Source organism: Neomonachus schauinslandi, chromosome 7 (genome assembly GCF_002201575.2).
Source record: "Neomonachus schauinslandi chromosome 7, ASM220157v2, whole genome shotgun sequence".
NCBI classification, from domain to species: Eukaryota; Metazoa; Chordata; class Mammalia; order Carnivora; family Phocidae; genus Neomonachus; species Neomonachus schauinslandi.
Window position 1 is genome coordinate 86898168 of NC_058409.1, and position 27223 is coordinate 86925390.

The following is a 27223-nucleotide window of genomic DNA, read 5'->3' on the forward strand; positions in this document are numbered from 1 at the left end:
GGCGCCCCCCGAGGGTCCCGCCAAGCGCCCGCCCGGCCTCTTCCGCGCGCTGCTGCAGAGTGTGCGCCGGCCGCGGTGCTGCTCCCGAGCCGGACCCACGGCCGAGTGATCTGCTCCCCTTTTATACGCCCGGGTTTCCAACCTTTTCAGGCTCCCTTCTTGACCCCAAGATCCTAGAAGGGATCTCCTCGACGGGCGGGAGGCCCACTGAGGGGTGGGCAGCCTCTAGGGCCTTCTCATCCTCTTCTTCCCAGCCTCCTCCCCTGCCAAACTCACAAATGAACCCTCTCTACCCGGCCCCCTCATGGTCATGGGACCACGAACCCAGCCCCGACACACACACACACACACCCACAACCCTCTCTACCCGGCCCCTCATGGTCATGGGACCACGAACCCAGCCCCGACACACACACACACACACACACACACACCCCGTCCCCTTCCAGCTCTCAGCTCCACTCCTTCCCCGTCACACTGGGTTACCTTGGGGATCTGCTCAGCAGGCCTTGCCCTGAGAGCTGAGGCAGGCTCCTGAGATGTCCAGGCTGGTAGGCTGAAGTCTTCAGTGGCTGCCTGGTCCCCAGAACGGGAGAGACTGTACAAAAGCTCCAAGTGTGCAAGGATTGGTGTGTGAGACCCCTGAGTGTGCAAGGCTTCAAATATGGGGCCCCCGGAAGAGTGGTGTGTGTCCATGCGGTGGGCTGGCCCCCATGGCCCGGGCATGTCTTGCATGCTGGTAGTCGTCCCCAACTCCTATCTCCCCCTCATCTGGCCCAGCCCCCAGCCCTATCCACCCTCACTGGACACTGTTCACAATTCCTGACAGGGGGAAGGCAGCTGCAGGAATGCCGTGGGAGCGCAGTTGGAAAGAGAGTCTCAGACAGGTCTGGGAATCAGTCAGAAGCCAATGGAAATTGGGTCGCAGGCAGCCTGACAGCTGGTCTTGTTTTTGGGGGGCAGGACGGAGAGCTCACTCTACAACCACAGCTGTCCTTTAAAGGCTGCCCTCTTCACCCCTCGTCCCCGTGTGCTGTGAGCCCCACGAGTCCCTTGTGACCACTCAATACCCCTGTCCCCACCCCCCCAGCCACAGTTTTTGGCTACAAACTGTCACAATATACGTTGGTAATAAAATTTTCCCCCAGTTCTTGTCAGGTGTGATTAGCTACAAGCAGAAGGGGGCAGAGTAGCATGATATATTGTTGTGTTCACAGAGGGGTAGGTGTGGTTTGGGGTGACAAGACCTCTTCCGGGGTAGACCAGAAGAGTGGCGGCCCATGTGGGGCTCTGCAGCAAGGGTCCTGTGGCAGGGACATCACAGGTTCGTGGTGTCCAGGCCAGCATTGGTGAAGGACAGCTCCTGCTGTCCACCTCTGCCCATCTTCCTTCCTGACAGCACCACACCCAGAGGCTCCGTATCTAGCTCCATCGGCCTGTGTAGGGGTCCCTTCTGTGGGGAGAAGGAGGGAAGGTGTGAAGGGCAGGGATGGGGTGATTTCCCTGGTCCTTAAGGGAGTCTTCAAGCCCATGACAGATGGCTCCTTAACTGGGGTCCCACCTACTCTTCCTGGGGCCTCAGTTTCTTGGCTGTGTCCCAGAGGTGACCATGGCCACTAATGGTGCAGATGGGCTCAGGTGAACAGGTGAAGGGGTGGGCCTGAGGGGGATGGTCTACTCTGGCCTTTGCCCTGATCCACGGACACAGGAGGACTTCGGTGTTCTTCCCAGTCCTGAATAATACCGGGCTCTGTGTCCCGTGCCAAGGAGTCAGTCCAATCCAATTCCTGCCACCTGCACCCCAAGGCAGGCATTATGCTGGGTGCAGCCCATCCATTACCTGAAGTCCCCACAGGAACCCCCTAAGGCAGGGATCCTGTACCCCACTTTACAGATGTGGAAACTGAGACTCGGAGGGCTCTCATGGCCTGGAAGAGGCAGAGCAGGGTTTGGATCACTGGTCTTGTTGGCTCTAAAGTCTGTCCATTGCTGCCCCTGGTTGAATTCGGCATCTCCCCCTGCCACCCTCAAAGGGCCACATCACACCCAGGGTCCCACCTGCAGTTCATCATGGCACTCACTCATCTTCCTGCCTTTCCTCTTCCCCCTCCCCATGCAACTTGCCACACACTCACACCTCCTCACAAGTATGCCCTCCTGTGGACCATCCCCCAGGCTCAGCTATGCCAACATAGAGACACCTATGGGGGCAGAGCCCCTGCCACCATCCTCCCCAGGGCATTCCACAGGCTTTTTCCAGACGAGGGCTCTTCCGGTTCCTGGTAAACAGTGGAACATCTGAGGGGCCCCAGGAAGGACTAAACAGGGCTCCCCAGAGTTCTCACCATAGACCACCAGCGGGAGCCATTGGTGCAGTGCAGCCTAGGAAAATTCAACCTGCCCTTGGAGACAGGAGACCTGAGTTCTGGTCTGCTCTTGACTTGCAAGCTTTCTGACTTCAGGCAGGTCAACCAGAGCCTTCTGGCCTTGGTTGCTTGTGAAGGTTGGATTAGATCACCTCTCAGACCTTCCACACAAACATTTATGGAGGTCTTGGGTGAGTCAGGGCACCAAGAGATCCTCAGAAAAATGTCCCACCTGTGTTCCTCACCCAGAGACCCCAAGGCCCACCTACTGTTGCAGGAGAGGTGGTGGAGTCTTGGGCAGCTTCTCTGAAATATAACAACCCTCTGTCATCCTAGGACAGTCTTGGCTCTTTTCTGGCTTTTGAAGGCTCTCAGTGGCCCAGCCTCTCTCCCTCTCTAGACTCATCTCTTAGGCTCCCTGCCCCTCCCAACCCACAGGTCCAGCCCCACCTGAAGTCCCCAATTCCACTCCCTTCTAGGGGTCAGCCTTGGCCTCCACCAGGGGCCACCTGCCTAGCCACAAGTTCTAACGCACAAGTGGTCTCTTCTTCCTCAGTTCCCCCCAGACATGTTCATTGGAGTTTTGGCCCCAAACCATCGTCAACCAGAGATGAGCCATCCACCTCACTTCAGCACTGCCTGGTGGCCTGGATTACCATCTGTGACCCCCATCTTTGGGGGACCATTTGGAGGCCTCCATGTTACAGCCAGATCCCTGTGCAACATTCCCACACCCCACCTGCTGATCTACTCCCTGTTCTCTATCCTGCACATTAGAACCTCAAGAGCTTTAACAACACGCTCAAGCCCAGGCCCACCCCACCCATTGGATCAGAATCTCCAGGCTGTGACACTGCATTGGCATTTCTAAAGAGTTCCCCATGTGATTCCAATCAGCAGCCCAGGCTGTGTGAACTGTTGATCTCATTGAACCATCTCACCTACTGAACAAATAATGGCACTGCTATTTATTTGAGCCTACCTTCTCTCCTTTACTAGATTACATCCACCTCCAGATTTCTTCCCCGCACCCCGCCAGCTTTCATACAAAGGGTATAAACAGAGGGAACCAGAATTTTTAGCTCTTGCTTCATGCCAGGTGGTTTTCATACCTGCTCTAACCTCATCCTCAAAAAGCCCTGCACGGTTAGTGTTCTAATCCTCATATACAAATGAGAAAACAGAACCAGAAGAAAGTTACCCACCCCGAGTCACACAGTGAACCAGGTGAAAAGCAAGGATTTGGCCCCATTCCAAAGCCATGGGCTTCCTAGGGCCTGGTGCGGAGACATGCGTATGTCAGCAGCAGGTCTGTCCCAAACCCCACCCCTTCAGAGAAGGACCCCAAGTCAAGAAGCCCCAGGCACCAACTCATTCCCCAGCTTGCCTTGGTTATCTCCTTGTCCTTTTCCAGGTCAACAGAGTTGTCATCCAGGGAATTGAGACTGTGGGGGAGATGATGGAGCTCAGATAGTTAGTAGCCCCAGTCTTCCCTGTCCATGGCCAAGAACCACCATTGCCTCCACCACCATCACCACATGACTGTCTCCACCTCCACCACCACCAGCACCACCACCACCATCTCCACCACCATCACCACCATTACCATCACCTCCACCACCAACACCAACACCATCTCCACCACCATCACCTCCACCACCAACACCACCACCATCTCCACCACCATCACCTCCACCACCAACATCACCACCATCTCCACCACCATCACCTCCACCATCTCCACCACCAACACCATCACCATCTCCACCACCATCACCACCTCTACCACCATCACCACCACCGATGACCAGCATGGCTGTAAGGGTCACTGCTCACCTCATGTGGTCTAGGTCACTGGAGGAAGATTGGGACTCGAAGTTCAGGTCCTTGGTGGGGAGGTTCAGCATAGGATTGGCCCTGGAGAGAAGGCCTATTCAAGCAGTTGTGAACCTCAGACACCCCATGGAGCCTCTTACCCACCCTTTGAACCCTGCTCACCGCTCAGTGGTGTACATGTTCGTCCCAGGGATGGCAGAGGCTAAGGGCATCACCCCTGCCGCTGTCTTCCGGGCCTCCTTGGCAGCCTTCACAGCCCGAAGCTTCCGGTGGTAGCTGTGGAAAACCGGGGGCTAGGGGGTCACTACTTTCCCTGCACACCCACTGTGTGCCCAGTGCAGGCACTGAGAGTGTGACTTCACAACAACCCTGGCAGGTCAGAGGGTTAGCGCCATTTTACAGAGGGCACAAGTAAGAGCCAGGGAAAGGAAATGATTTGTCAAAGCCTGGCCAGTGGCAAGGCCTGGAGTCAAATCCAGATGTGGCTGCTCACTCCAAACATATTGGAAAGGGAAAAAGAAGCATTTATGAAATGCATAGTATGTGCCAGACATCTTGCTGGTGGCAGGACGCACATTGTGTCCTTGTGTGCCTTGAGGAATCTAGTGTTGTGTTCATCCTGGAAAGGAAACTGAGGCTCAGGGAGGGGAGATGACCTATCCAAGTGGTCATGACAGGTCTTGGGTGATTAAATACAGTTATACCGGATGCCTAAACCCAAGCTTTCTCTACCCACCAGATATCTCGGATGGTGGGAAAGGTGGGGTTGAAGACACAGGGGGTGATGGGGAGCAGTACCTCTTTCGGGTACACATGAGGGCCGTGGACATGATGACGATGACCAGCAGCAAAGCCACTCCCAATCCTATGATGACACTGACTAGCAGCTTTTGCAGGTCCGACTCCTGGCTCTCCTGGGAGCCCTGGAGAAGAAGTGTGAAGGAAGTTGTGGATGGACATCCCCCGCCTCACTCCTCCATTAATTCCGCCGCTGACACTCACCAGCACCACCAGCCCCAGCTGCAGCAGCTGCGTCAGTGAGTCCTGGTCATTCCGGATCATCCTGGCCACAGAATCCCACTCAGACCCAAGGGACATTGGCACCCCCCAGGCTTTTTGCTCACCCTCCTACCCACCCCAAGGGGAGCCCCACTCACACACTCAGCTCATCAAGTGTCAGGGCTGACCCATTCGAGAAGACAAAATAGGCATCAAGGTAGGAACGGCCCCGGGCCCTGGAATGGGACAGGGGTAAAGAGTAAACAGTCCAGAACCACCCAACAGGCCCGTCATGCTGCTGCTTCTTGTCCTCACTCCAACCACCGGGCCTGTGGGCACTCACCGAGCCGTGGATTCTATGTCCTGAATGCTCACAACATAGACAGTAGTCCTGGTGGCCTCCACGAGAGCCCTGCAAAGGGGGCAGATGTCACAGAGTCATAGGGTAGGGACCTTAGACCAGGCCTCTGGCCGGGACTCCGCCAGTGGAATTAGGAATTGTGTGAATTAGAAAAGGGCATCTCCTCTGGACAGCTTCATTGGCTACTCAGGTAGCACCTCTGTGCAAATTAGACAAGGCAGCCCCTTCCTCTAGGGCTGGGTTTATGACTTAGCAAGCAGAATGCCCTTGTGTAGTACATAGCCTTCACAACTATACATGGCGGCCCTATTTAGGCCTCTCTCTCCCCAGCCAACCCTAGGCTTCTGGGAGCATTGAGAGGAAGTGCGGATACAGGTACAGAATAAAGACAGGGACAAAATCAAGTGTAGGTCAGGGACAGGTTTGACATACATTCCATCCAGGACTTGTCAGGGACCAGACTCCCAGGCCCTGTTCTTCCCCACATACCCCTCTAGGCACCAAACCTACGCGGTAATCTTGTCCATGTTGGCGCCCACCTCCTCCTTGTTCATGGAAAACTGCAACCTCACACGGTAACTTTGGTCCACAGTGAAGAGCTACAGGAGGAAGGCATGGTGAAGATGAGGCACAAGGGACCCAGGAGCTAGCAGAGGGTACTGGGGGCTAGAGGCAGGGCCCAACACTCACATTCAGGGTGATATTGGCTTCCCGAGCAGGACCCACTGAAGGTCTGTCCTGGGCCTGGACTGTCACTTGGTAGGTACCTTGGAGAGTGGAATCAAGGTCGGTCACCAGCCTATTGAAAGTAGACGAGCACAGCTCAGTCTTGGAACCCAAGCTGAAGTCCTCTGGAACTTGCTTATATATCTCCCAGGGTAGGGAACTCACTGTCTTGAGGCCCCCTTGGCTCCCCTCGCCCCACCCAGGGGCTGCCCACAGTTACTCAATATTGCCAATGAACATGCTGGCTTCCAAGGAGGTAGTGACCCGGAAGAAGCCCTGGAAAGGGATTGTGGCCCCATCCTTGGCGATGAAATCCACTTGGAGGATGGAGAACAGGATGGCCCCGTTGTTCCCTGAGTCATTGTCTCTGGCCTGGGAGAAAGAATGGACAACACCTAGGGGCCAGGCCAGGTACCCCTCCAACCCCAGCAGAAATCAGCAGCTGAGATGGCCTGGGAGGCTGGTTCCAGTATCTCTATCAGCCTCCTCCAGGCCACCCCAACTAAGCAAACACCTTAAACAGTGTGCTTGCTCTGCAAATCCAGGTTTGGACAAGTCCCTGCTTCTGGCCCCCTAACTCAACATGTTGCTGTCCGAAGTCCGTCCCATGTGGAAATCCTGCCCTGCTTCCCCCCACCCACCCACTGCCACACACACACACACACACACACACTCAAATTTCCTGAGCACCTGCTGTGTGCCAGGCACCTTCCCTTAAATCCCTCATTTCAGTGTTTACTGACATGAATACAAATTCCCTTAGCAGACCATGAAATGATTGGAGGAGAGGACACAAACATTCTTATTCATTCTAGTGCCTTTTAGAGAAGCATATAGCCAACATACAGACCCGTGAGTCTACTGTTCAGAATGAGACCAAAGCTGGTATTTATGTTTCAAAAAAGGAATCAGTTTAAAGAAAATGGCTCCAAGCTATGGCCACACTCTTGACATTGGAATGCAATCGGCTGAAGATTGGAAGACTCTTTAAGGCTTGAAAGTACCTAGAGAGAGATTTACTATCCCCATTTTATGAGAGGAAACTGGGGCTCTGAGGGAGACCCTGTCCTGCTGAAGACTCAGCACAGGGAGGGGCACCCACATACCACCCAACCTCTTCACCCCCACACATCACTGCCAGGAACTGCCAGCTTCTTCCAGGAGGGAAACTGAGCCCCAGAAAGGCAGGCAGCTCCCCAGGTCAGTAAGAGGCCCCACCAGACCCGGGTGCCTGGGCTGTGGGAGGTCTCACTCACCCGTGTGGCATGCCCAGCACCCTCTAACAAACACACCCACGTCCAGCGCCATAAAACACTGCAAGTATTTTTATAATTTCACTCTGGAAATTATTTATCTGCAAGGAACTCATTTAATTTACAGTTGTTATGACTTGTCTGTATGACTCAAGAATTGTGGTGTAGTGAAAAAAATCTAGCCTGCAAATAGTTTTTATGGTCATGAAATTTTTATGACAACCAAATGACAATTAATGGAGTTTAATCCTATCAATTAGGCAAGTGCTCATTTCCATTCTGGGGTTTTCTTTTCATATGTTGGAGCCATTACCTTTCCTTTCTACTGTTAAAACATTTTGGGGGCAGCCAAAAGGCCTGAAGGCCTTGGTCCTGTGTCTCCCAGGGCTAACATGGATGGACAAAGGCAGGAGCCAAGGGCTTACCTGGACAGAAGCCACCTGCTGGTTGGGCACCACAAGCTCTGGGATGATAACTACAAGTGGGGACGAGAAGGGGTCAGCGGGGTCAGGGCCCATGCCCACCTGGCTAAGTGCTGATCACAAGCCCAGCTCAGGATGCAGTCCCCCCGAACCTTCCCTCAACCTCTCTATCATCAAAACCCCCCATTACAATAGCCTCTGAGTCATCAGTTAGCAGCTCATCTACCTCCCATTGTGCAGCTGGGGAAACTGAGGCCCAGAGAGGGAGGGCCTGGCCCAGGGTCCAAAATGAGTTGGGGCAGAGCTGGGGTGAAAACTCAGGTCTCCCCTCCTGCTGAAGCCCTGGGGGAGAGGCGGGACTGGAGGCCTTCCTTTCTTCCCAAGGGCCCACCTGGACCCCGAGGAGAGGGTCTGTGGGAGCTGCCCGAAGGAAATCCTGGTGGAGTATGGAAGGAAAGGCTGACCGCTTACCAAAAGTCTTATTGTCAGGCAGAAAATAGGGAGCGTTGTCATTCGTGTCCTCGATAGTGATGGCGAGGCTTCCTAGAGGAACAACTTTGGCTGCTTCTGGCCTCTAGGCCAAGGCCTGACCCAGAAAGCCTGGGCCTCAGCCATGCTCCCCACTGCCTCCCTGCCATGCATCTCCCATGCACCGCCCCCTCCCCTGCTCCTGCCCTGGGGTGCCTGCTCAGTTTCCTCTGGCCTTTGTGGCAGGGAGGGGGGAAGCCCCTCGGCCGAGATCATCCGGCAGGGACTGAGCCCGGCCTGGGTGTGTCCCACCTGACTGCAGCACGAGCCTGACACCTGCTAGCTGCGTAAGCTAGGTTACTGAGCTGGCCACTGTGCGCCTCAGTTTCCTCATCTATAAACCGGGACAGGGATCCCCGACCCCACCAGTTGTGTGGGGAGGAGCACAAAGGAATGCTTTTACGGTGCCTGGCACAGCTCTCAGCCGCAGGACGGTCTTGAAGCAGGCCAGCTGTTAGTGTGGTTCTTCGAGCGAGCACAATCAGAGGTGGGGTGTGAGCACCGTGAAGGGTGCCCTCCCCGTCACCCTGCCTCACGACATGCGAGCACCAGGGACTCTGTGCCAGGCACCACGCTAAACGCTTTACACGCGTGTTCTCGCTTCGTCTTCTCGGCCAACCTACTGCCCAGTGCCACCAGACAGATGGAGCCGGAAGCTTAGGGAGGTGTCACGACTTTCTCAGTGACACAGCTGGTAAGGGCTGGGGCCAGAAGTCGGACCCCAGCCCTGGGCCCCTATGTTACCGCCTCCTGAACCCGGCAGGCCGGGCTGCCTCACCATTGTCGCTGTAGGCCGTGAAGCGGGGGTCCGTGGTGAGGTCACAAGCCCGCACGACCAGCGTGACCAGGTCACAGGTCTCATAGTCAATGGCCTCGCTCTGACTGATGAACACCGAGCCGTTGGCCAGCACAGAGAACCAGCCACGGCACAGGCTGCCCACGTTGACCCCGGCCTTGGTACAGATGACGTTCACAAGTTGTACCTCCAGCTGGGTCATGGTGTCCACGTCCCGGGCAACCACCTCGGCCACCAGGCCGTGTTGTGAGCCATTCTCAGCTACACGGATGCCCCGGAGCGAGGCTGAGTCCAGAGTGGGGGCTTCATCATTCACGTCCTCCACAGCCACAAAGATTGCTGCTGTGGCCTCTTTCCCCTGGGGGTCTGGGTTCTCAGCACTCACTGTCAGATTGTAGGAGGCCTGGGTCTCGTAGTCCAGGCTCACATCCGAGGGCAGCCAGAGGCGGCCCTCAGCCCACCCAGACCCCAGCACCGAGCCTCGGAGCACAAAGTTGTTGGCCCCGGTCCCTGACAGGCTGAAGCTGATGCGGTTGTTGGCTTCGGTCTGATCCGCATCCCAGGCCTTCACCACGCCCACCAGCTCTCCTGTGGATGAGGACAGACTTCATAGGGACCCCTGGCCCAGCCCCTGGAGGCTTCCTCTGCACTTGCCTCCCTCAAGTGCCCCTGTGAGGGGTCAGATGCCTCACTGGGCCCCAGTCCCAGGGCCTGGCCTGACCCAAAAGGACTTACCTGGGTCCCTCTCCTTCACCGAGAAGGAATAGATGGACTGGTTGAAGATAGGCAGGTTGTCATTGATGTCCTGCGGGCAGAGGAAGTTCTGAGTCCAGGGACCTCAGGATCCCCCACGGCTCAGCCTCCCCAGAGCCAGTCTGAGAAGCTTGAGTTTCCTCTGGCCCAAGGCACAGACTCCCTGTCAGCATCTCCTCACTTCACAGATGAGAAAAGGGCCTCTGAGAAGACAGAACTAGCCCGGGGTGCACACCTGGGGCTCACAGGCCTGTGGCAGGACCTCTGAAGTTAGTTACACACTTTCAGGGAGCCACAACTCCTCCCTGTTTCTCTGACCACAACTCAGAGCCATCTCAGACTCGGCTTTCCAGAACGGTGGTTGAGTCCCTATTGGTGTCCCTGTCTGGCCCAGCTTGACTCCCCATCTCTTGGATTTATTGTGTTGGTACCAGTACCACTGTTTCCACAAAGGCCCCGTGGCCCAAGCTTTCCCTTGTCCCCTCTTTTCTCCTGTCCCTCCTGCGCTCAGCTGACCCCAGGACACTTGCTCTGTGCTCAGGCAGAGCTGAGCTCCGGGCACCTGCCAAGGCCTAGGCCTGGTCCTGGCCTTAGACGCCCACCGTTTTCTGTCCTCACCTACCCTCTCCGGCCCTGGCCACCCACACCTGCAGTGACCACCACCGTTGTCACTGCATGGAGCCGCCTCCACCTGCTGCTTCCGCCCCGAACACTGGTGTATGCTGGGGGTGTCCTTGGCTTTTCCAGCCCTTCCCCGGGGCGGCCCACAGGTGTCTGCTTTTGCCTTCGGCTTTTTCTCAATAATGGTTCAACAGACATCATTGAAAACAAAGGCATCTCCCCCTTAACTAGACGTGTTTTCCGCTGGTGATTTCCCAGAATGGCATTTCTGGCTCCATGCACGTGGCCAACTGTTTCCTGAGTCACGGGGTGGCCAAGAGCACAGCTCCGAGTCAAATCCAGCCCCACCTCTGCCTCACATGTGACTTGACTTCTCTGAGCCTCAATATCTTCATCGGCAAGATGGGGCCATAGTCCCCACTCTAGGGGCGGTTGTGAGGACTATTCATGGGTGAGAAAGGACCTACTCACTCACTAAATGCGGTTCTGCTCTCTTCCTTCTTCATGGCCTACTTCACCGCAAGGACAGCTGAACAAGCTGACAAGTCCTAATTCGGCTTCTGTTTCTCCATTTTCCCTGCGGTCTCCCTCTGATCCTTGTAGGAAAGCCACACATCCCCACCCAGAGGCACACAGGGCTGCAGGGTGGGATGGTGCAGGCCATGCACCGCACAGGCCTGGGGGCGCCGTCCACATCATGGACATTGTAGAGGCGCACGTTTGTTATGACGCTTTTTTAGAGGAAGGTGCCCTGTGAGCTGGTGGCAGCCTAAGAACCAGACAGACTGCGTTCAAAACCCCATTCTGCGGCCCTAGGCAAGCTTCTCACCCTCCATGCCTCAGTTTCTTGATCAATAAAATGGTAACAACCATTCCTACCTTGCAGGGCCAGGTGTGTAGTAAACCCTGGAAAGGCTGATTTTCACCCCCTCCCTTTACCTTTGAATGGTGGTGAGGCGATGGGAGAGTTTCAGTAGAACTTTGTGAATGATAATTAGAGCCAACATAGTGAGTGGTTCTTGCCTTATCTCCGGGAGAAATGTTCCAAGACCCCCAGTGGGTGCCTGAACCCACCAGTGGTACCGAACCCTGTATACACTACATTTTTTCCTATACATACATACCCGTGATAAAGTTTAATTTATAAATTAGGCACAGAAAGAGATTAACAATAACTAAATAAAATAGAACAATTATAACAATATACTGTGGTAACAGTCAATGTGAGCGTGGTCTCTCTCTCTCTCTCTCTCAAAATATGCGATTGTCCTGGACTCATCCTACTTCTTAGGATGATGTGAGGTGATAAAATGCCCACGTGATGAGATGACGTGAGGTGCATGACGTGGGCCTTGTGACATCACTAGGTTGCTCCTGACCATCTGATACGAGCAAAGGAGGATCATCTGCTCCCGGAACGCTGTTGACTGCAGGTGACCCAAACTGAGGAAAGCAAAACCGTGGAATGTGGGGGGCGGGGGCAACTGGATACACTGAGTACCTTCCTTGGGTCAGGCACTCTGCAAAGCACTTCCCATCCGTTAACTCACTTTCTGATATTTTTTTTTCTTTTTTCTTTTTTTTTTTTTTTAAAGATTTTATTTATTCATTTGAGACACAGAGATACAGAGAGAGAGAGCATGAGCAGGGAGAGAGGCAGAGGGAGAGGGAGAAGCAGGCTCCTCGCCGAGCCAGGAGCCCGATGTGGGGCTCGATCCCAGGACCCTGGGATCATGACCTGAGCCGAAGGCAGACGCTTAACCAACTGAGCCACCCAGGTGCCCCTCACTTTCTGATATTTTTGTCACCATTTTACAGACGAGGAACTTGAGGACACAGGGAGGTTGAGTGATTGCCTAAGGCCACACAACTGAGCCAGAATCCTAACCCAGGCAGCCTGCTTCCAGATCTCTCTTGCCCACCATACTGCAAAGGGCAGAAATGTGACTCCATTTGGAAGGGTGGGGGCGCTGGCCGTCTGCTGGGAGCTCCCCAACACAGGGCCCATCCTGGCACCCTGCGCACGGCTAAGCCAGACCTTACCTCCACATTGATGGTGACGTTGACTTCAGTGCTGAGGACAGGAACACCACAGTCAGCCACGAGCACGGTCAGCACAATCCGGCCCCCCAGGGCAGGTTCCATGCCCTCTCGGTCCAGGGGCCCCAGGTTTCTGAGGATCCCTTTATCAGGGTCCACTGAGAAGTTACGGCTGTAGGGGCCGGGCAGCAGGCTGAAATGCAGACGGCTGTTGTTGGTGTCGGGCTGATCGTTGTCCTGAGCCTGTGCAGAGAACCAGCATCCGGGCGTCAGTTATCAGATGCTCCCCAGCTCCCCGGAGCCTCCCCTGCAGCCTGGCTTCCCCCTCCAGCACCGGCCCACAAGGGCAGTAACTGGGCCTAAAGCCAGTGGGACACGGGCCAATCTCTCAGCTTCAGTCTCCCATCAAGGAAGGTCAGATCAACAGCTTGCAAGAGCTTCTGAGATCTTTTTTTTTTTTTTTTTAATTTTATTTATTTATTTGACAGAGAGAGACATAGCGAGAGAGGGAACACAAGCGGGGGGGTGGGAGAGGGAGAAGCAGGCTTCCCTCTGAGCAGGGAGCCCAATGCGGGGCTCGATCCCAGGACCCCGGGATCATGACCTGAGCCGAAGGCAGGCGCTTAACGACTGAGCCACACAGGCGCCCCAAGAGCTTCTGAGATCTTAAGCCCTGAGGCCATCCATCGATCCCACAAATATTTACTGCATACCTACCATGTACCCGGCCCTGTTCCAGACACTGGCACAGAGCCATGATCAAGACAATGCCCTTACAGAGCTGAGGTTCTAGTGGAGAGGAGGCATGGGGCAGTATATTATAGATATTCAAAATTCAAAAACAAACAAATATAAAATAAGTGTGAAGTCCAACAAGATTCTCATTTTCCCACAATGACTACTTCAGTGTTGTGGTGTTTTTTTTTTTAAACTGTGGATTCTTCATGAAATTTGTATGTGTGTGTGTGTGTGTGTGTGTATGTTCCTGTCCTGCCAGGGTCCTGAATGTGTGCTTGGTTTGCCTTTGGGATGAAGCAGCATGGAGAATACAACAGGTTCTATCATGCCCCCGGGCTTTTGCATAGGCCTTCCCCTCAGCCTGAATGCCCTCTATGGCTCCCTGCCTGGCTCCTGGAGGCCAGGTTGGTGAATCCCCTGGGCCTCCACATCCCCTGAGCTATCTTCAACACAGCACAAGTGACACCCTTGGGTGACTCTCTGGCACCCTCCCCCTAACTGAGAGTCATGTGTGGGCAGGAACTATGGTGGATTCATCTCAGAGGCCTGGGGCCCAGCAAAGGCCTAGTGCACAGCAGGTTATTCAGCAAATGTGGCTTTGAATCCAGAGCTGGGCTACTCTGACTTGGCACCTCGTCTTTTCCCTTCCTCTTTGCCCATCCTCCACCTTCAGCTCTTTCATCTCAGTTCCTTTGGGATCTTGTTTATGAAATGCCTCCTGTACAGGCCAGCCAGAGATGGTTTTTCCAGAAGCCTGACCCTGTCTGTTCACCTCTCAGGACTGTGAATTCAGGCTGTTAATTCACCAAGCGCTTCTCAGGGCTCACACTGGGCGCTGTGGTTACAGCAGCAGATCTAAAATGCTCCTGCGCCAAGGAGCCCACAGACCAGAAGAGCAAGAAGGAAAGGCCCAGGTTTCAGGGTAGAAAGGTCTGAGCTCTGGCTTCAGGGCTGCCATCACTGGCTGTGCAAGCCCAAGGAAATCATTTAGCTTTCCTGAGCCTCAGTTTTCTCCTTCTGTGAAATGGGAACCATTAGAGCATCCACTTCACAAGTCAGTCAAGACCCCAGGGATGGGAATGTGCTCTGGAAACCTCACAGCCCCAGGAGTAGGGGAGAGCGCTCTGTGGCCACGTGATTGTCATTTGGAGGACCTGGTTTCTTTCCTTCTTCCAAGGCCCCCTTTCAGATGACTCCGGGAGATGCTTGTCTCTGATGTTTCTCTGGAGCCAATCGTGGGTTTTTATCTCATAGACTCCGTGAACCTGGCCGCTGATATTTCCTTTTTTGCATTGGCCATCAGGAAGCTCAGAACTGAATGTTCACCTCCCCTCCTGGCAATTGTGTGGTTCTGGGTTCTAACTTTACCTTTGTGCCCATTAGCAACACCACTCTCATTTTCTCTTTTTCCCTATTTCTCCCGTTTTTTACCTGACTTTTTAATCAAAGTCACCTCAAATCCTTTTTGGAATGAGACAGGGGCTGGAATTAAAAGGGGCAATATGTTTTTGAGGGCATGGTCTGTGCTGGGCTTTGTGCTGAGCACTTTACATGTGTTATCTCATTATTCCCCGGTGACCCTGGAAACAAGGACCATGATTGTCCTCATTTTCCGAAGAGGAGACCGAGGCCCCGAGAGATGAATTAACTTTCTCAGATTCCAACCCAGGGCCGGCATGACCACAGACCCAGGCTCGGTCCCCTGCCCCTGTCCCACCCGCCGAGTCCAGGCTGGCTCGCACCTGGATGGTCACAAAGACGTCGCCCTCCTCTTCCCGGACAAAGATATTGTAAGAGCCGCTGACCACAGGCTGGTTGTCGTTGATGTCCAGCAGGACGATGTGCAGTGCAGTGGAGGCTGACAAGCTCCCGCCGTCTGTGGCCTGCAACGTGAGGTGGTACTCGGCCTGCTTCTCTCGGTCCAGCAGCTCGCCGTTCCTCACTGTCACTGTGCCTGAGTCTGGATCCACCTCAAAGATGTCTGCCCTGTGCAGCGTGGCCAGAGGGAGCAAACAAAAATACGGGATGCCCCCTTAAGTTAGAAAAATATTTTAGTATGTCCCATGCAATATTTGCCATCCACTTATATTGAACAAATTATCCGTTGTTTATCTGAAATTGAAATGGAACTGGGTGTCCTATATTTACCTGCCCACTCTAAGCCCCACTGCGAGGCAGAGAGGCGGGCTTGGGCCCCGCTCATCCGCCTGCCCCCTGCCCATCCTGAGACCTTACCCGTTCCCTGGAAGCAGGCTGTAGGTGATGCGGCCCCCCTCTCCCGTGTCGGGGTCAAAGGCCTGTGAGGCAGAGAGATAGACAATGGGACATGGTTCGGAAATGATGGCACTCACTGCCAGCCATGCAATTGAAGGGGACAGGGCTGTCCTGATTCCTGTCCCAAAGGGAGAACGCCCGACACGCTCCGATTCACAAATAGACACCCTCACACACATGCGTGCACACTGGCTTGGGCCTGAGGACATCGGATGATACAGAGACTAGGGCAGGGTCACGGTCCCCAGGTCTGCCCTTCTCCGTGTCTCGCCTAGTCCAGCGTCGTAGGGTCCCCTTCACTTACATGGATGCTGTTGGTGACCACAGTGCCATCTGCGCTGTGCTCCCAGACACTGAGGTTGTATAAGCTGTGGGGGAATGTGGGCCTATGGTCATTAATGTCTCTAAGGTGGATGGTCACCAGGGCGACGGAGGCATTCCCACTGCCTGAGTCAGTAGCCATGACCTGAGGATAGAGGAAGAAGCAGCAGCATTGGGACCAGAGTGCCCACGGACCGTGCTCCCTGGCGCCCCAGAGCACCCCTCACCTGCACCAGCATCACTGTCTGCCTCTCGTAGTCCACCAGGGCCGGGGCTCTCACCAGCACCTGCACGTCCGTTGAGCCTGCCGCCCGCTCAGGGGAGACGCTGAAGGCTTCGGCATCAGGGCCCCCCACGGACAGCAGGAAGGTGCCATTGCTGCTCTGCGGAGAAGGGCTAGGGTATAGTAGAGATCCCAACTCCTGCATCTTGCCCCTAATCCCTGGCTGTAGGCTCCTGCGTCAGGAGGCCCAGCCCTCTGAAGTCCCATGAGAGGGGGGTCCCAAAGACTGCGGCTAGAACACCCTGGGGAAGCTGAGCTGCTCACTATTCCCTGCAAATATGGGCTCATCAGAACAAGATGTCCCCAGGTGCCTGGGCTCCTGGCTTGGGCTGAAAAGACAGCCTGGACACATTCCCCTCGCTCCCAGAGGACATTGCTGAGTCTTTTTTACCAACCCCCCACTCAACACAGTCCACCATCCATACCAACACCAAACACCAGCAGCACCTAACATCACCCGATTACCCACACCACCCTCCATTCCACACCCCTTCCACTCCACGCCAACCACCAACTCAACACACCCACCCACCTACCACCACCCAGTATCATCCTCCACCCCACATTTTGTACCAACTCAATATCACCAAATACTACCAAACACCGTCCATGGGTATTCATTGTTCAATACCACCCAGCTCACCCACCACGCAATATCAACCTCCACTTAAGAATATCCTCCAACTGGGCGCCTGGGTGGCTCAGTTGGTTAAGCGACTGCCTTCGGCTCAGGTCATGATCCTGGAGTCCCTGGATCGAGTCCCGCATCGGGCTCCCTGCTCGGCAGGGAGTCTGCTTCTCCCTCTGACCCTCCCCCCTCTCATGTGCTCTCTCTCATTCTCTCTCTCTCAAATAAATAAATAAAATCTTTAAAAAAAAAAAAGAATATCCTCTAACTTTGCACCCACTCAGTCCACTTTATGCTCAACACGGCCACATCCCCCAATATCCAATACCCCAACATCCCTCAACTTCCCAAGCACCCATCACCACCCTCTCCTCAACACCACTGAAAACTATACTCCACTCAACTTTACCTAGCATCCAGTGTTAACCTCCATTCAGTGCTGCCTTTCTGTTCACCACCAGCTAGCATTGCCCTGAGCACAAAACTACACACCAGCGTAACATCACTCAGCATTTCCAAATATCACCTAACAACTCTGATTTTCCACCACTGTTCATGATCAGCACCACCATCACCCACCCACCACTCACCTCCCCACTTTGCACCTTGGTACCTTGTTCTATGGGTCGCTCCCCACCATCTCCCCTAGCCATCTCCCACCATCACCCTTGTCCAGCCACCCCTTGTCTGGGTGCACCTACCTTGTCTGGATCGTAGACCACCATGGTGAGGTCATCGATGGGGATGCGGGTGGAGGCATGCTCATCCACGTAGCCAGTGAAGTTGACTTGGGCCTCTTGGGGGGTGAAGGTGCAGGCCGGGAGGCTGCAGTTGTAGAACTCAGGTTTGTGGTCATTAACATCTGTCACCATCAGCGTGACCCATATGCTCACCTTGGCCTCCTGCCCATAGATGTTGGGGTGCATCTCGGTGGCCTGGGAGCAGAGCAGAAGCCAGAGAGCAGAGGTCAGAGAACCAAGACTCAGAGAGAACAGAGATCAAAGGTCAGAAGTTGAGGGTGGGGTACAAAAGAGGCAGTGGACCCCTCACTCACCGTGACCTGCACCTTCACCTCCTCGTCCTCCTCCAGCAGCTGCTCACGGTCCAGGGAACCATTGACCATGATCACCCCATCTGGCCCGATGTCAAACCAGCCAGGCATTGTGGAGTCTGGTGAGAGGCAGTAGGAGCTGCTGCTTCCAGTGGCTCTGGCAGAGCCCCCACCCCTTCTTCCACCTGGGGACACCCCCATTCTCACTGGAAATGCTGTAGGTCACCGGGTCATTGATGCCTTTGTCACTATCCACAGCCTCTACCTTCAGCACTGACGTTCCCTGTGCAGAGAACCAGCTGGTTCAGCGTGCCAGGCCTTTCCTGCCTCTTGTGACCACCCAGACCCCTCCAGGTCCTCTAGCACACCTGGGGTGCATCCTCAGCCACAGAGGCTGAGTAAATTTCCCTGACAAACTGGGGGTCCAGGTCTGGCTGGTCGACCACAGAGATGGACAGGAAGACAGGCGAGGAGCACTGGTTGATGAAGTTGTTGTTGTATGTGCCGCCCGAGTCCTGTGGGGAGACAAGTCTCCGTAAGGCCTGGCCTCGGGTTGTGGCGCCCCTCCATCTGCACCCCCACTCACACAAGCCTTCAGCTCCAGCTGATAGAAGGCGCTCTTGTTGTTGTAGCTGAGGCTGCCATTGAGGATGATGGAGCCGTTGGGAAAGATCCTGAAGAGATGCAGGCTGTCCCCGGTGCTAGGGATGACCTGAGGCAGAGCACAGTCAAGAGCCTCTGAGAGTCTGGCGCTCGAACCCTGCCTCTGCTTTGACCAGCCCTGCCACCCTCACCAGGTCACATAACCTCTCTGAGCCTCCGTTTCCACTTCTGGGAAATGAGCTCAGGTATCTCCGCAGTGGGTTGAGAGGAAAGTCAAATGAGGTAAGGTATGTGCTCGGCTCATCATGGGCACTCAGTAGACAGGAGGTATAGATAGCAAACTTGTCTCCAGGAGAACTGGGGTCACAGCCCCCGCTGTCTGTGTGACCTTGGACAAGGCACTGTACCTCTCAATTTCCTCTTCTGTGTATCAGCTACCCGGTGGTGTCACAGGAACTCAGCAAGGGCCCAGGGAGTGCCCCAGGCAAGAGGGTGAGAAGAAGGGTCCTGTCCATGGGAGGCACCCTCCTTAGGTAGCTTGGCCAAGTGAGGTCCAGAAGGGGCCAGCAAAAGGTTTGGGAGCCAGGGCTGGGCCACCGCAAAGACCCTGTCCTCATCCCAACACGCAAGGTTCCTGTAAGCTGTGTGGGAGATGCTGCCCCCTGGTGGTCTTGAGGAGCAGTGGGGCCCATATTCCCACGGGACTTGACCATGCTCACCTCCTCTATGGTGTACACCACGACTCCTGCAGACCCTGTGTCTAGGTCCGTGGCCAGCACAGAGAACACCAGGGAGCCGACTGGCAGGGTCTGTAATGAGGAATTCCAATCCATCCCCTCCATGACCAAGCACTCATTTCCCCTCCCTGAGGTTGTGTCCCCAATTGTACCACAGGGATAACATCTTCTGGAGCCTGAAACCCGGTGTTCCCTTTCCTTCCCATCTGGGCTGGGCCTCTGGAGACAGTTAGGAGGAGGGAGGGCAGGGAGCAGAGAACCCCCTCTTCCTCTCCCTACCACCTCAGCTGGCTTCTGATGTGCAGCGCCCCTTGGGATAAAGATGCACAAGCATTCCAGAGCCCAGGATGTGCCACTCCCCTGTTCAAACATCCTGTGGGCTCTCTACAGCCCACAGCAGTACATTCCAGACAGCATCCTGCAGAGCTGGGAGGTTCTCTGGGGAGGCCTTTGCCCCCTGTGACCTGTCCACACCTTCAGTATTTCCACACAGTGGCCAAAGTGATCTTTGAAAATCACGAATCAGACCACATCACTCTTGTGCTAAAAGCCCTCCAATGGTTCCCCTATTCTGTCCAAAATACAGTGCACACTGCCTCTATGGCCCTCTGAGGTCAGGCCACTGGCCACCTCTCTGATCTCACCTCCTCTTCACCTTCTACCCTCCATTCACACCAGATTCCTGGCTATGCCTACAACACTCCAAATGCATTCCCAGCTCAGAGCCATTGAATCTGCTGTTCCCCTGCCTGGAACATTCTTCTCCTGGGGCATCCCACACCTGGCTCCTTCTTGCCATGTATGTCTCTACTCAGATGTCACCTACTCAGAAAAGCCTTTCCTGGTCACTCAACCTAAGCCAGCCCCCTTCCTGGTCACTTTCTCTCACTTTGCCCTGTTTTACACTCTTTGTGGAGCTTAATACCATCTGAAATAATCCTGCTTATTTAATGTTTCATTGATTATTATCCATATTCTTCATTAGAATGCGGGCTACTGAGGGTGGCGACCAGATCTGCCTTACTTACCAGATAGCCTCAGCACCAAGGACAGTGCCTGGTATATAGTAGGGGTGCTCCATCAGAGTCTGTCAAATGGTTGCCTGGACCTCACTGGTCTTATGTCTGACCTAGTGTGGGGCCCTCACCTCATACATCTTCAAAGCCACATGGTCATGAAGATCCAGGAATGGTGTTGTGTTTGCTGCTCAGTGACCATTGGGGAACCTCCTCCCCATGCAGGCAGTTCAAGTGGGCCTGCCCTCCCTTGCTAGAGGGAAAGGCTCATGATGTAGACCTAGCCAATCAGAGTATTCCATATCCCTAGGTTGATAGGCACAAAGCCCAAAATGGGCCAATGAGAGTCAACCCTGGAGTTTTGGCCAGGACCATGGAGAAAGAGACATGTGTTCAACTTGCAAAGCATGGAGCTGCTCTTTTATCACCACAAGAGAGAATGGCCCCCTTACCCAAGGATGGGGGCAACAAGATAAGCAGAGCTGAGAGGTGGAGAGAAATCTCTTCCTGATGACATGGTTTGAGTACCAGGATCCACCATGCCTGAAGCTAGTATACCTCTAAATTTTTCAGATATGTGAGAAAATCAATTCCTTTTAAAAAAAAAATTTTTTTTTTGCTTTCATAACTGGAATCATTCTAATACAGTCTAATTGATTGCAACATGTTGCTGGAACTATCGTTCATGGGGTTACATTCCCCTGAATTTTGTTCCTGCAGCTGCCCCTTTTAAGGGGTGCTTTTCCCTGATCCTGGACCCCCAGCTGGCTGTCTCTGGTCCTTCGCACCCTGAGAAGAGCTTCTGGGATGCCCGCATCACACACACCCCCCATTAGGGCACGTGTTACCTCATTGATGCTGGTGGAAAAGCCAGTATCCTGGAAAACGGGAGCATTGTCATTTCTGTCCTCCACGATCACCTGCATTGTCCTCTGCACCTGCAGGTGGGAAAACCCAGGCGAACCCGGAAAATACGAGGGCTTGAGAAGACAAAAGAGGAGCATCTGGGTGGGACTGCAAGTTGGGCTTCGCTCCTCAAGCAATTTGGCAATATTTGGGGTAATCTCATTTTTGATACAATTTCAAACACCAGAAAAGTTGCAAGTACAGTACACAAAACTCCCAATACTCTTCATCCAGATTTAGCCATTGTTTGCTTTCTCTCTCTCTCCACATGTTTATAGAACCGTTTCAGAATAAGTTGCAGACATAATTAGGTCAGTTTTAAAAAATCTGAAATGTGTCTGTCCTATTACAGGAATGTTCATTTTAGCTTTGTTTGCCATAGTTTTAAGCCGCAGACAACCTAAGTGTCTGTCAGAGGAGACCAGCTAAAGCACCGTGGTACGTGCCCACGTGGAAAATGGTACAAGAAATGAGGGACTCATGAGGCAACCCGGGCAGAGCTCCAAAGCTGATTGTTGAATGGACGGGGCAGTTCAAGATAATATGTAGAGTAGGATCCCATTTGGGTTTCAGGAAATGCAACAAAACTACGATCTTTCTTCCATGGATGCATATATATGTAAACGCATAGTGAGGTGTGTGGACGGATGGTGACTGGACACTTTGGCTGGGAGTGGGCTGGGAAGGGTCTACCCAGGGTACTCGAGCTTGAGCTGCGGTTTTTGAGATGTTTACGAAGAGAATGTATTCATGAATATCCAAGGCATTAAAATGATCTTTTTTAACGGATGGGGTTTGGGGAATGTATTTTAAAGACAAAATCCTTTACTTTCACAGACATAAGGCACAGTGGTATCAGAATGTTATTTAGAAATCTGACACCAACACATTCAGCCGGTGGAGTTGAAAGTGACTGCCTCAGAAGAGCTAAGATAGGGAGGCATTTAGCACTTGTTTTTTATTAGCATTTATATTAACATAAATTAATATAATTAATGTTATAATATAAATGAGATCGTTATATAATTAAAGTAAATTACTAATAATGTTAAAATCTTGGTAATACTGTGTGACCCAAAATGGACAAGTATAATTTGGATGAAAATAAACATTAAATTCAGTTTTTGTTAACTAGGGGCTCTGTCTGCTTGCTTGAGGTAGGGGACACAGTCAGGAGAGGGGCCTAGTCCCCTGCTTCCCCTGCTCTCTGATCCCAGGGCCACCCTCCCCTTCCCTCCCCTCTTCCAACTCACTGGGTTGTTGTGACTGTCGCTCACGGAGATAACGATGTTGAACAAGTCTGCCGTCTGCGGTGGGCAGAGAGAAGAGGTCCAAGGTAAGCCCCTGCTCTGGGTGGGAGCACAGGCAGGGCCCCCACCTTCCCACCCCCCTCTCAGGGTCTTCCCAAGCTGCTGCCCTTTACCTCGTAGTCCAGAGGGCTGGCCAGCTTCACTTCCCCGGTGTTCCGGGTGACCGTGAAGAAGTAGGAATGTTGGCCACTAATCCCATAGGTCAGTGGGTCGTTGTCCTGGTCCTGAGCTACCAACCAGAAGGCCTCGGCACCTGGAGGTGGGACAGGCAATGTCCGCAGTCCATGGCCACCTCTTTCAGCGCTGGTCTGGCTGAGGGGGCCTGTCTTCTGTGTGTGCAGAAATCTGGGACCTCCCAGCCCCTAAGGCTCTGGCCTCGGTGGCCATAAATGTCAGGTTTTGTTTTGTTACTCGTCACCTGCTGGGTGGCTTTGATAATAGCATGCTGATTCCCTCTAGGGGCAGACCCCACCTGCACTGGACATGGCGGGGTGGGCTGCGATCCAGGCATCTCCCTTTCTCCTGGCCCTGGAATTCCTTGCCTGGAATTCCTTGAGAGAAGACCAAAGATGGCTGGAGTGGAAGTGTCTAGCTGCAGCAGCTGGGAGCATCCTAGGACGGTGGACAGCTAAAGTCCCTCTGGAGGTGTCTGGGCCTCCCTGAAGCCCTCCCCTCACCCGGAGAGCTTGCCCGGAGCCTGCCAGAAACACCATCTGCTCCAGTGAGCGTCCGCTGCTGGCCAGGAGCCCCAGCTCTTTCACTGTGCCCCTGACGCCTGTCCCTGGGCAGAGCAGGGGCTTGGAGATATCGGGGGACTTGAAGATCCCAAGGCCATCAACTCTCCAGTCTGAAAGAAACTTTTTACAGATTCATCCAACCCCGCTCCAAGACCTCAGCTCCTTTATCACATCCAGCTTCTGCTCAGCCACCACCGGCATCGACATTACTCCTTCCCCAGCTACCCTCTTCCACCATCAGACAACTGTCCCTTAGCAAGGGCTTTCTCCATTTCACTAAAATGTGTTTCCCTGTAAGTCCCAGCTGTGGGGACCCAAAGGCCTCATCCGTTCTGCCCATGAGGTGTGGTGCCCAGGGCCCATGAGACTTTCAGGAGACCCACAAGAATGTTTCACTTCTGGGGTGCCTGGGTGGCTCAGTCGTTAAGCGTCTGCCTTCGGCTCAGGTCATGATCCCAGGGTCCTGGGATCGAGCCCCGCATCGGGCTCCTTGCTCAGTGGGAAGCTTGCTTCTCCCTCTCCCACTCCCCCTGCTTGTGTTCCCTCTCTCGCTGTGTCTCTCTCTGTCAAATAAACAAAATCTTTTTTAAAAAACACCCATAATTATATATTTTTTAAAAAGTCTGCCTATTATACAGTGTTAGTGTCAGGAAAAGTGGTCTTGTGTAGGGGAGAAAGGACAGGGAGTGACCAAAGGGATGAGAGAGGGGGGACTGGGGGTGTTGGCAAATTCCTAGTTCCTGATCCAGTGATAGCTACATGTGATTCAATGCACTTTCTTGCTCATAGATTATGCTTCAAAATAGAAAGTCTAAAAGACATAGTTTAAAAAAAAAATCTGACTGAAAATGCTTTCCCATGGTAAGAGAGCTGTAGGATTTACCTTGGAAGAAGGAACTGGCCCTTTGGTTTAAGAAACCCCAGAGAGAAGTCATGTGGTTGTCAAAGAAGACCCTCATTTGGTCTGGCTCAAGGAGGGAGGTACACTGCTCTGAACAATGAAGTTATTAGTTTTCTGCTTCCGGGGGGGTTGTGAAGGGCAGAGTGTGCCGGGCCCCAGGGCTGGGGAGGTGAGGAGACATCTTTCATTTCTGCTTCCCCAACCCATATCTGCCTGCTGGGAATTAGGTACTCAGTCTCTATGGCTTCTTCCAAAACGATGCTTCGCAGCTGTCATTCCCTCTTGTACGCTGCCACGATCTTTACCATACCCAGTGTCTCATTCTTTATGATCCTTCTTTTTAATCGACTTAGCATTTCATGTAAATACACTTATTTTAAAAGTAAGCTTTAGGGGTGCCTGGGTGGTTCAGTCAGTTAAGCGTCTGACTCTTGGTTTCAGCTCAGATCATGATCTCAGGGTTGTGGGATCCAGCCCCACTTTGGACTCCATGCTCAGCACAGAGTTTGCTTGAGATTCTTTCTCTCCCTCTCCCTCTGCCCCTCTCCCCACTCATGTTCTCTCTCTCTCAAATAAATTTAAAAAATCTTAAAAAAAAAAATAAAACAAAAGCAAGCTTTAGATTGTGGCTGTAAATAGAAATCCATTTCTCTTGCCATAAATAGAAAGTAGCTCTATGAACAAAGGCAATGAAAATAAGGCACAGTTATTAACTTCTGGCGAGAAGTGTGTGAAAAGTCTTTGAGCCTGAAACCTGCTCCCTGTTTAGGCGGGAGAAAGGCAGGGGGTGGAGGGGGGTTAACAAGTATGAGAGGTGGAAGAGAAAGAATGGTCCCAGATGGATCCTCTCCTTGAGGCATCAGAAGCACCAGCAAGAGATGGGAAACAGGAGGAATGTTCTTGTGGGGTGTCTTGGTTGCTTGACGCTGTGTGAGGGCCCTAACACACAAGCTGACGAGGAGAAAACAAACTTTTAGAGCAAACTCCCTTCAGGCCACCTTTGCCCCATGAAGAGCCACAGAGCCGTAGGATGGGAAGCGAGTCCATAAGGGAGCCCTTGGGAGGCTCTGTGAGTAAGGGTTTGGCACAGTCTGGGCACAAGGATGGTTACTCACCTACTGGTAGGTCCTCGGGCAAATGCACTCTCGACATGTTTCCCAAGAACTTTGGGGCCACGTTGGCTGCCCCTGTGGGAACAGAGAGCACTTAGAACACCTGGATGCCCCTGCAAAGCCTGACCCACTCCTGCCCCCGTGGGAGCCCACACCAGTCCCAACCTTCAGCCCAGCTCACCCGCCTGGGCCTGGATTCCTCCCTAGGCCTCCCCGGGGCCACCAAGCAGGGGGCTGGGTCATAGGAGCTGGGAGTTTGCTGATGAGGCAGTGCCCCACTCTTCTGGAGGGTCCTGCCAGGATCTCCAAGCTAGTGCTACTCTGGGAGGGAAGAGGAAGTACCCACCAGACACCACGAGGGTAAGAAGCAGGAGACAGGACAGCCACGGCCACACCATCATGTCTGGAAGGACCTAGGGGAAGAGGGATCAGGGAAGGGGCAACTGTCCACAGGCCTCCCTCCCTTTGGTGGACCCCCCTCTGTCTGGGTCTGAGCCAGGCCTGCCCCCAACTCCCACTCGTAGTTCTCCAGCTTCCAGGGCCCTTGCCACACACTGCTCTTTTCCAGATGTTCCAGGGTAAGGGGGGGAGCCCAGAGGGGTAGGCAGGGTAGCTGATCCTGGTCCGAAATTCCAGCCTGAGAATGACCCTGAACTTGACTCCAGAATTCAGTGTCCTGTGTAGCAGGTACTGCTCTAAGCACATGATATGTGTAATCTCGATATCCCTGCAACTATGAGGTGGCTGAGAGAAGAAGGGGCTTTCCTGAGGCCACACGGAGAATCAATGACAAGACTCTGCTCTGAACACAGGAGTTTCGGGCTCCAGAATTCCTTCCCTCAACCACTACATTACCCTGCCTATTCGAAGTGTCTAAACTAATAGCATCCTTCAAAATCAGGTGCCTGAAGAGGGACTGTGACTTATCCAGGACAGACCAGACGTTCTGTGGGTGGGCAGGGTCCTTTGTCTTACTTGCTGACACATTTAATAGCTGCCTTTGCAGCCCTTCCCAAAGTGTGCTCCATGGAACCCTGGCCCTGTAAGATGCCCCACAGCAGGAGGTTTCCCTAGTCAAGTCAGTTTGGGAAGGACTCCAAAGCTATGGGAGAACCAAGAGAAAATGACCCCAATCTATCGCTGATTCCAAAAGATGGGGTCCTCCAAGGGGAGAGAAAGAGACAGCAGAGCAAGAAGGGCTTCCAGAGCTGAACCTTGACAATGAAATTGTATCAAAACCAAGAAGTCTTCTCCCTCATGCCACGCTCCCTTCCTCCCAAGTTACCGCCTCAGGGATGCATCCATTTGCCCAGGTTACCCTTGACTCCGCTTTTCTGGAGTGCCCCACATCCAATCTATGGTGACCGCTGCATGTCTCTCCATCCCACAGTGGCCACACCCATGGCCACCTTCCCCCCTCACCTGGCTCAGCCCTCCTGCAGGCCTCCCTCCCTTCAGTCTCTAATCCAGTTCGCTCAGCTCAAGCAATCCTTCCTCAACCCCTCTGATGATCTCTCTCCCCTGTTCCAAGACCTTTGATGGCTCCCCATCACCTGAGTCCAAATTCTATAGAAGGGCTTCCACAGACCATCTGTGCCTGACTGCCGCCTACCTCCCCAGCATTATTTCTAACCATTTCTAACCATGCCCTGTTTCACCCCTCATGCCCTGCATGGCCAGAGGTGCACCCCATTTTCCCTCACTGTTGGGGAAAACACGGAGGAATCAGGAGGGTTGGTAATTTTAAATGTCTGCTGACATTTCCTGAGCACCTACCATGTGCTGGGTACTCTGATTCATTCATTCACTCTTTTAATAAATATTTATGGATGTCCACAGTCCCCTATGTGCTAGACCTTGTTCCCAGCACTGGGGGAATAATTGTGAGCAAAAGAGCCAAGGGGC

General features: G+C 53.6%; 2 protein-coding genes across 2 annotated transcripts in view; one reads left to right on the plus strand and one right to left on the minus strand.

The window, feature by feature from the left end:
• Positions 1 to 164, plus strand: part of GPRIN1 (G protein regulated inducer of neurite outgrowth 1) — a 4895-nt gene extending 4731 nt beyond the window's left edge. Inside the window, 1 exon segment of the mRNA XM_044916669.1 lies at positions 1 to 164. This exon segment is cut by the window's left edge and continues 6 nt beyond it. Coding sequence (XP_044772604.1) covers positions 1 to 109 — 109 coding nt within the window. The 3' untranslated portion in view covers positions 110 to 164.
• Positions 165 to 1318: 1154 nt separating this feature from the next.
• CDHR2 (cadherin related family member 2) lies at positions 1319 to 25716 on the minus strand. Its single transcript, XM_021698606.1, has 31 exons — positions 25665 to 25716; positions 25322 to 25393; positions 22682 to 22821; positions 22528 to 22565; positions 21201 to 21303; positions 19319 to 19408; positions 18583 to 18708; positions 18365 to 18511; positions 18204 to 18279; positions 18000 to 18115; positions 17647 to 17880; positions 16262 to 16417; positions 16018 to 16179; positions 15675 to 15736; positions 15182 to 15425; positions 12705 to 12944; positions 10023 to 10092; positions 9270 to 9875; positions 8435 to 8506; positions 7967 to 8016; positions 6509 to 6660; positions 6253 to 6361; positions 6073 to 6161; positions 5545 to 5613; positions 5360 to 5437; positions 5205 to 5265; positions 5001 to 5125; positions 4365 to 4478; positions 4203 to 4283; positions 3754 to 3811; positions 1319 to 1453 (listed from the first exon to the last, which is right to left on the minus strand). Exons 1-31 carry the CDS (start codon positions 25714 to 25716, stop codon positions 1319 to 1321), a joined length of 3927 nt encoding a protein of 1308 aa, XP_021554281.1.
• Between the last annotated feature and the right edge of the window lie 1507 nt (positions 25717 to 27223).

Bases quoted from the DNA above. Each gene is read 5' to 3' on its own strand.
- CDHR2 (XM_021698606.1), bottom strand. From the start codon at position 25,716: ATGGTGTGGCCGTGGCTGTCCTGTCTCCTGCTTCTTACCCTCGTGGTG. The intron at 25,394-25,664 runs GTGGGTACTTCC...CTGTTCCCACAG, and splicing joins TCTTACCCTCGTGGTGTCTG to GGGCAGCCAACGTGGCCCCA. The intron at 4,284-4,364 runs GTGAGCAGGGTT...CCTTCTCTCCAG, and splicing joins AACATGTACACCACTGAGCG to GGCCAATCCTATGCTGAACC.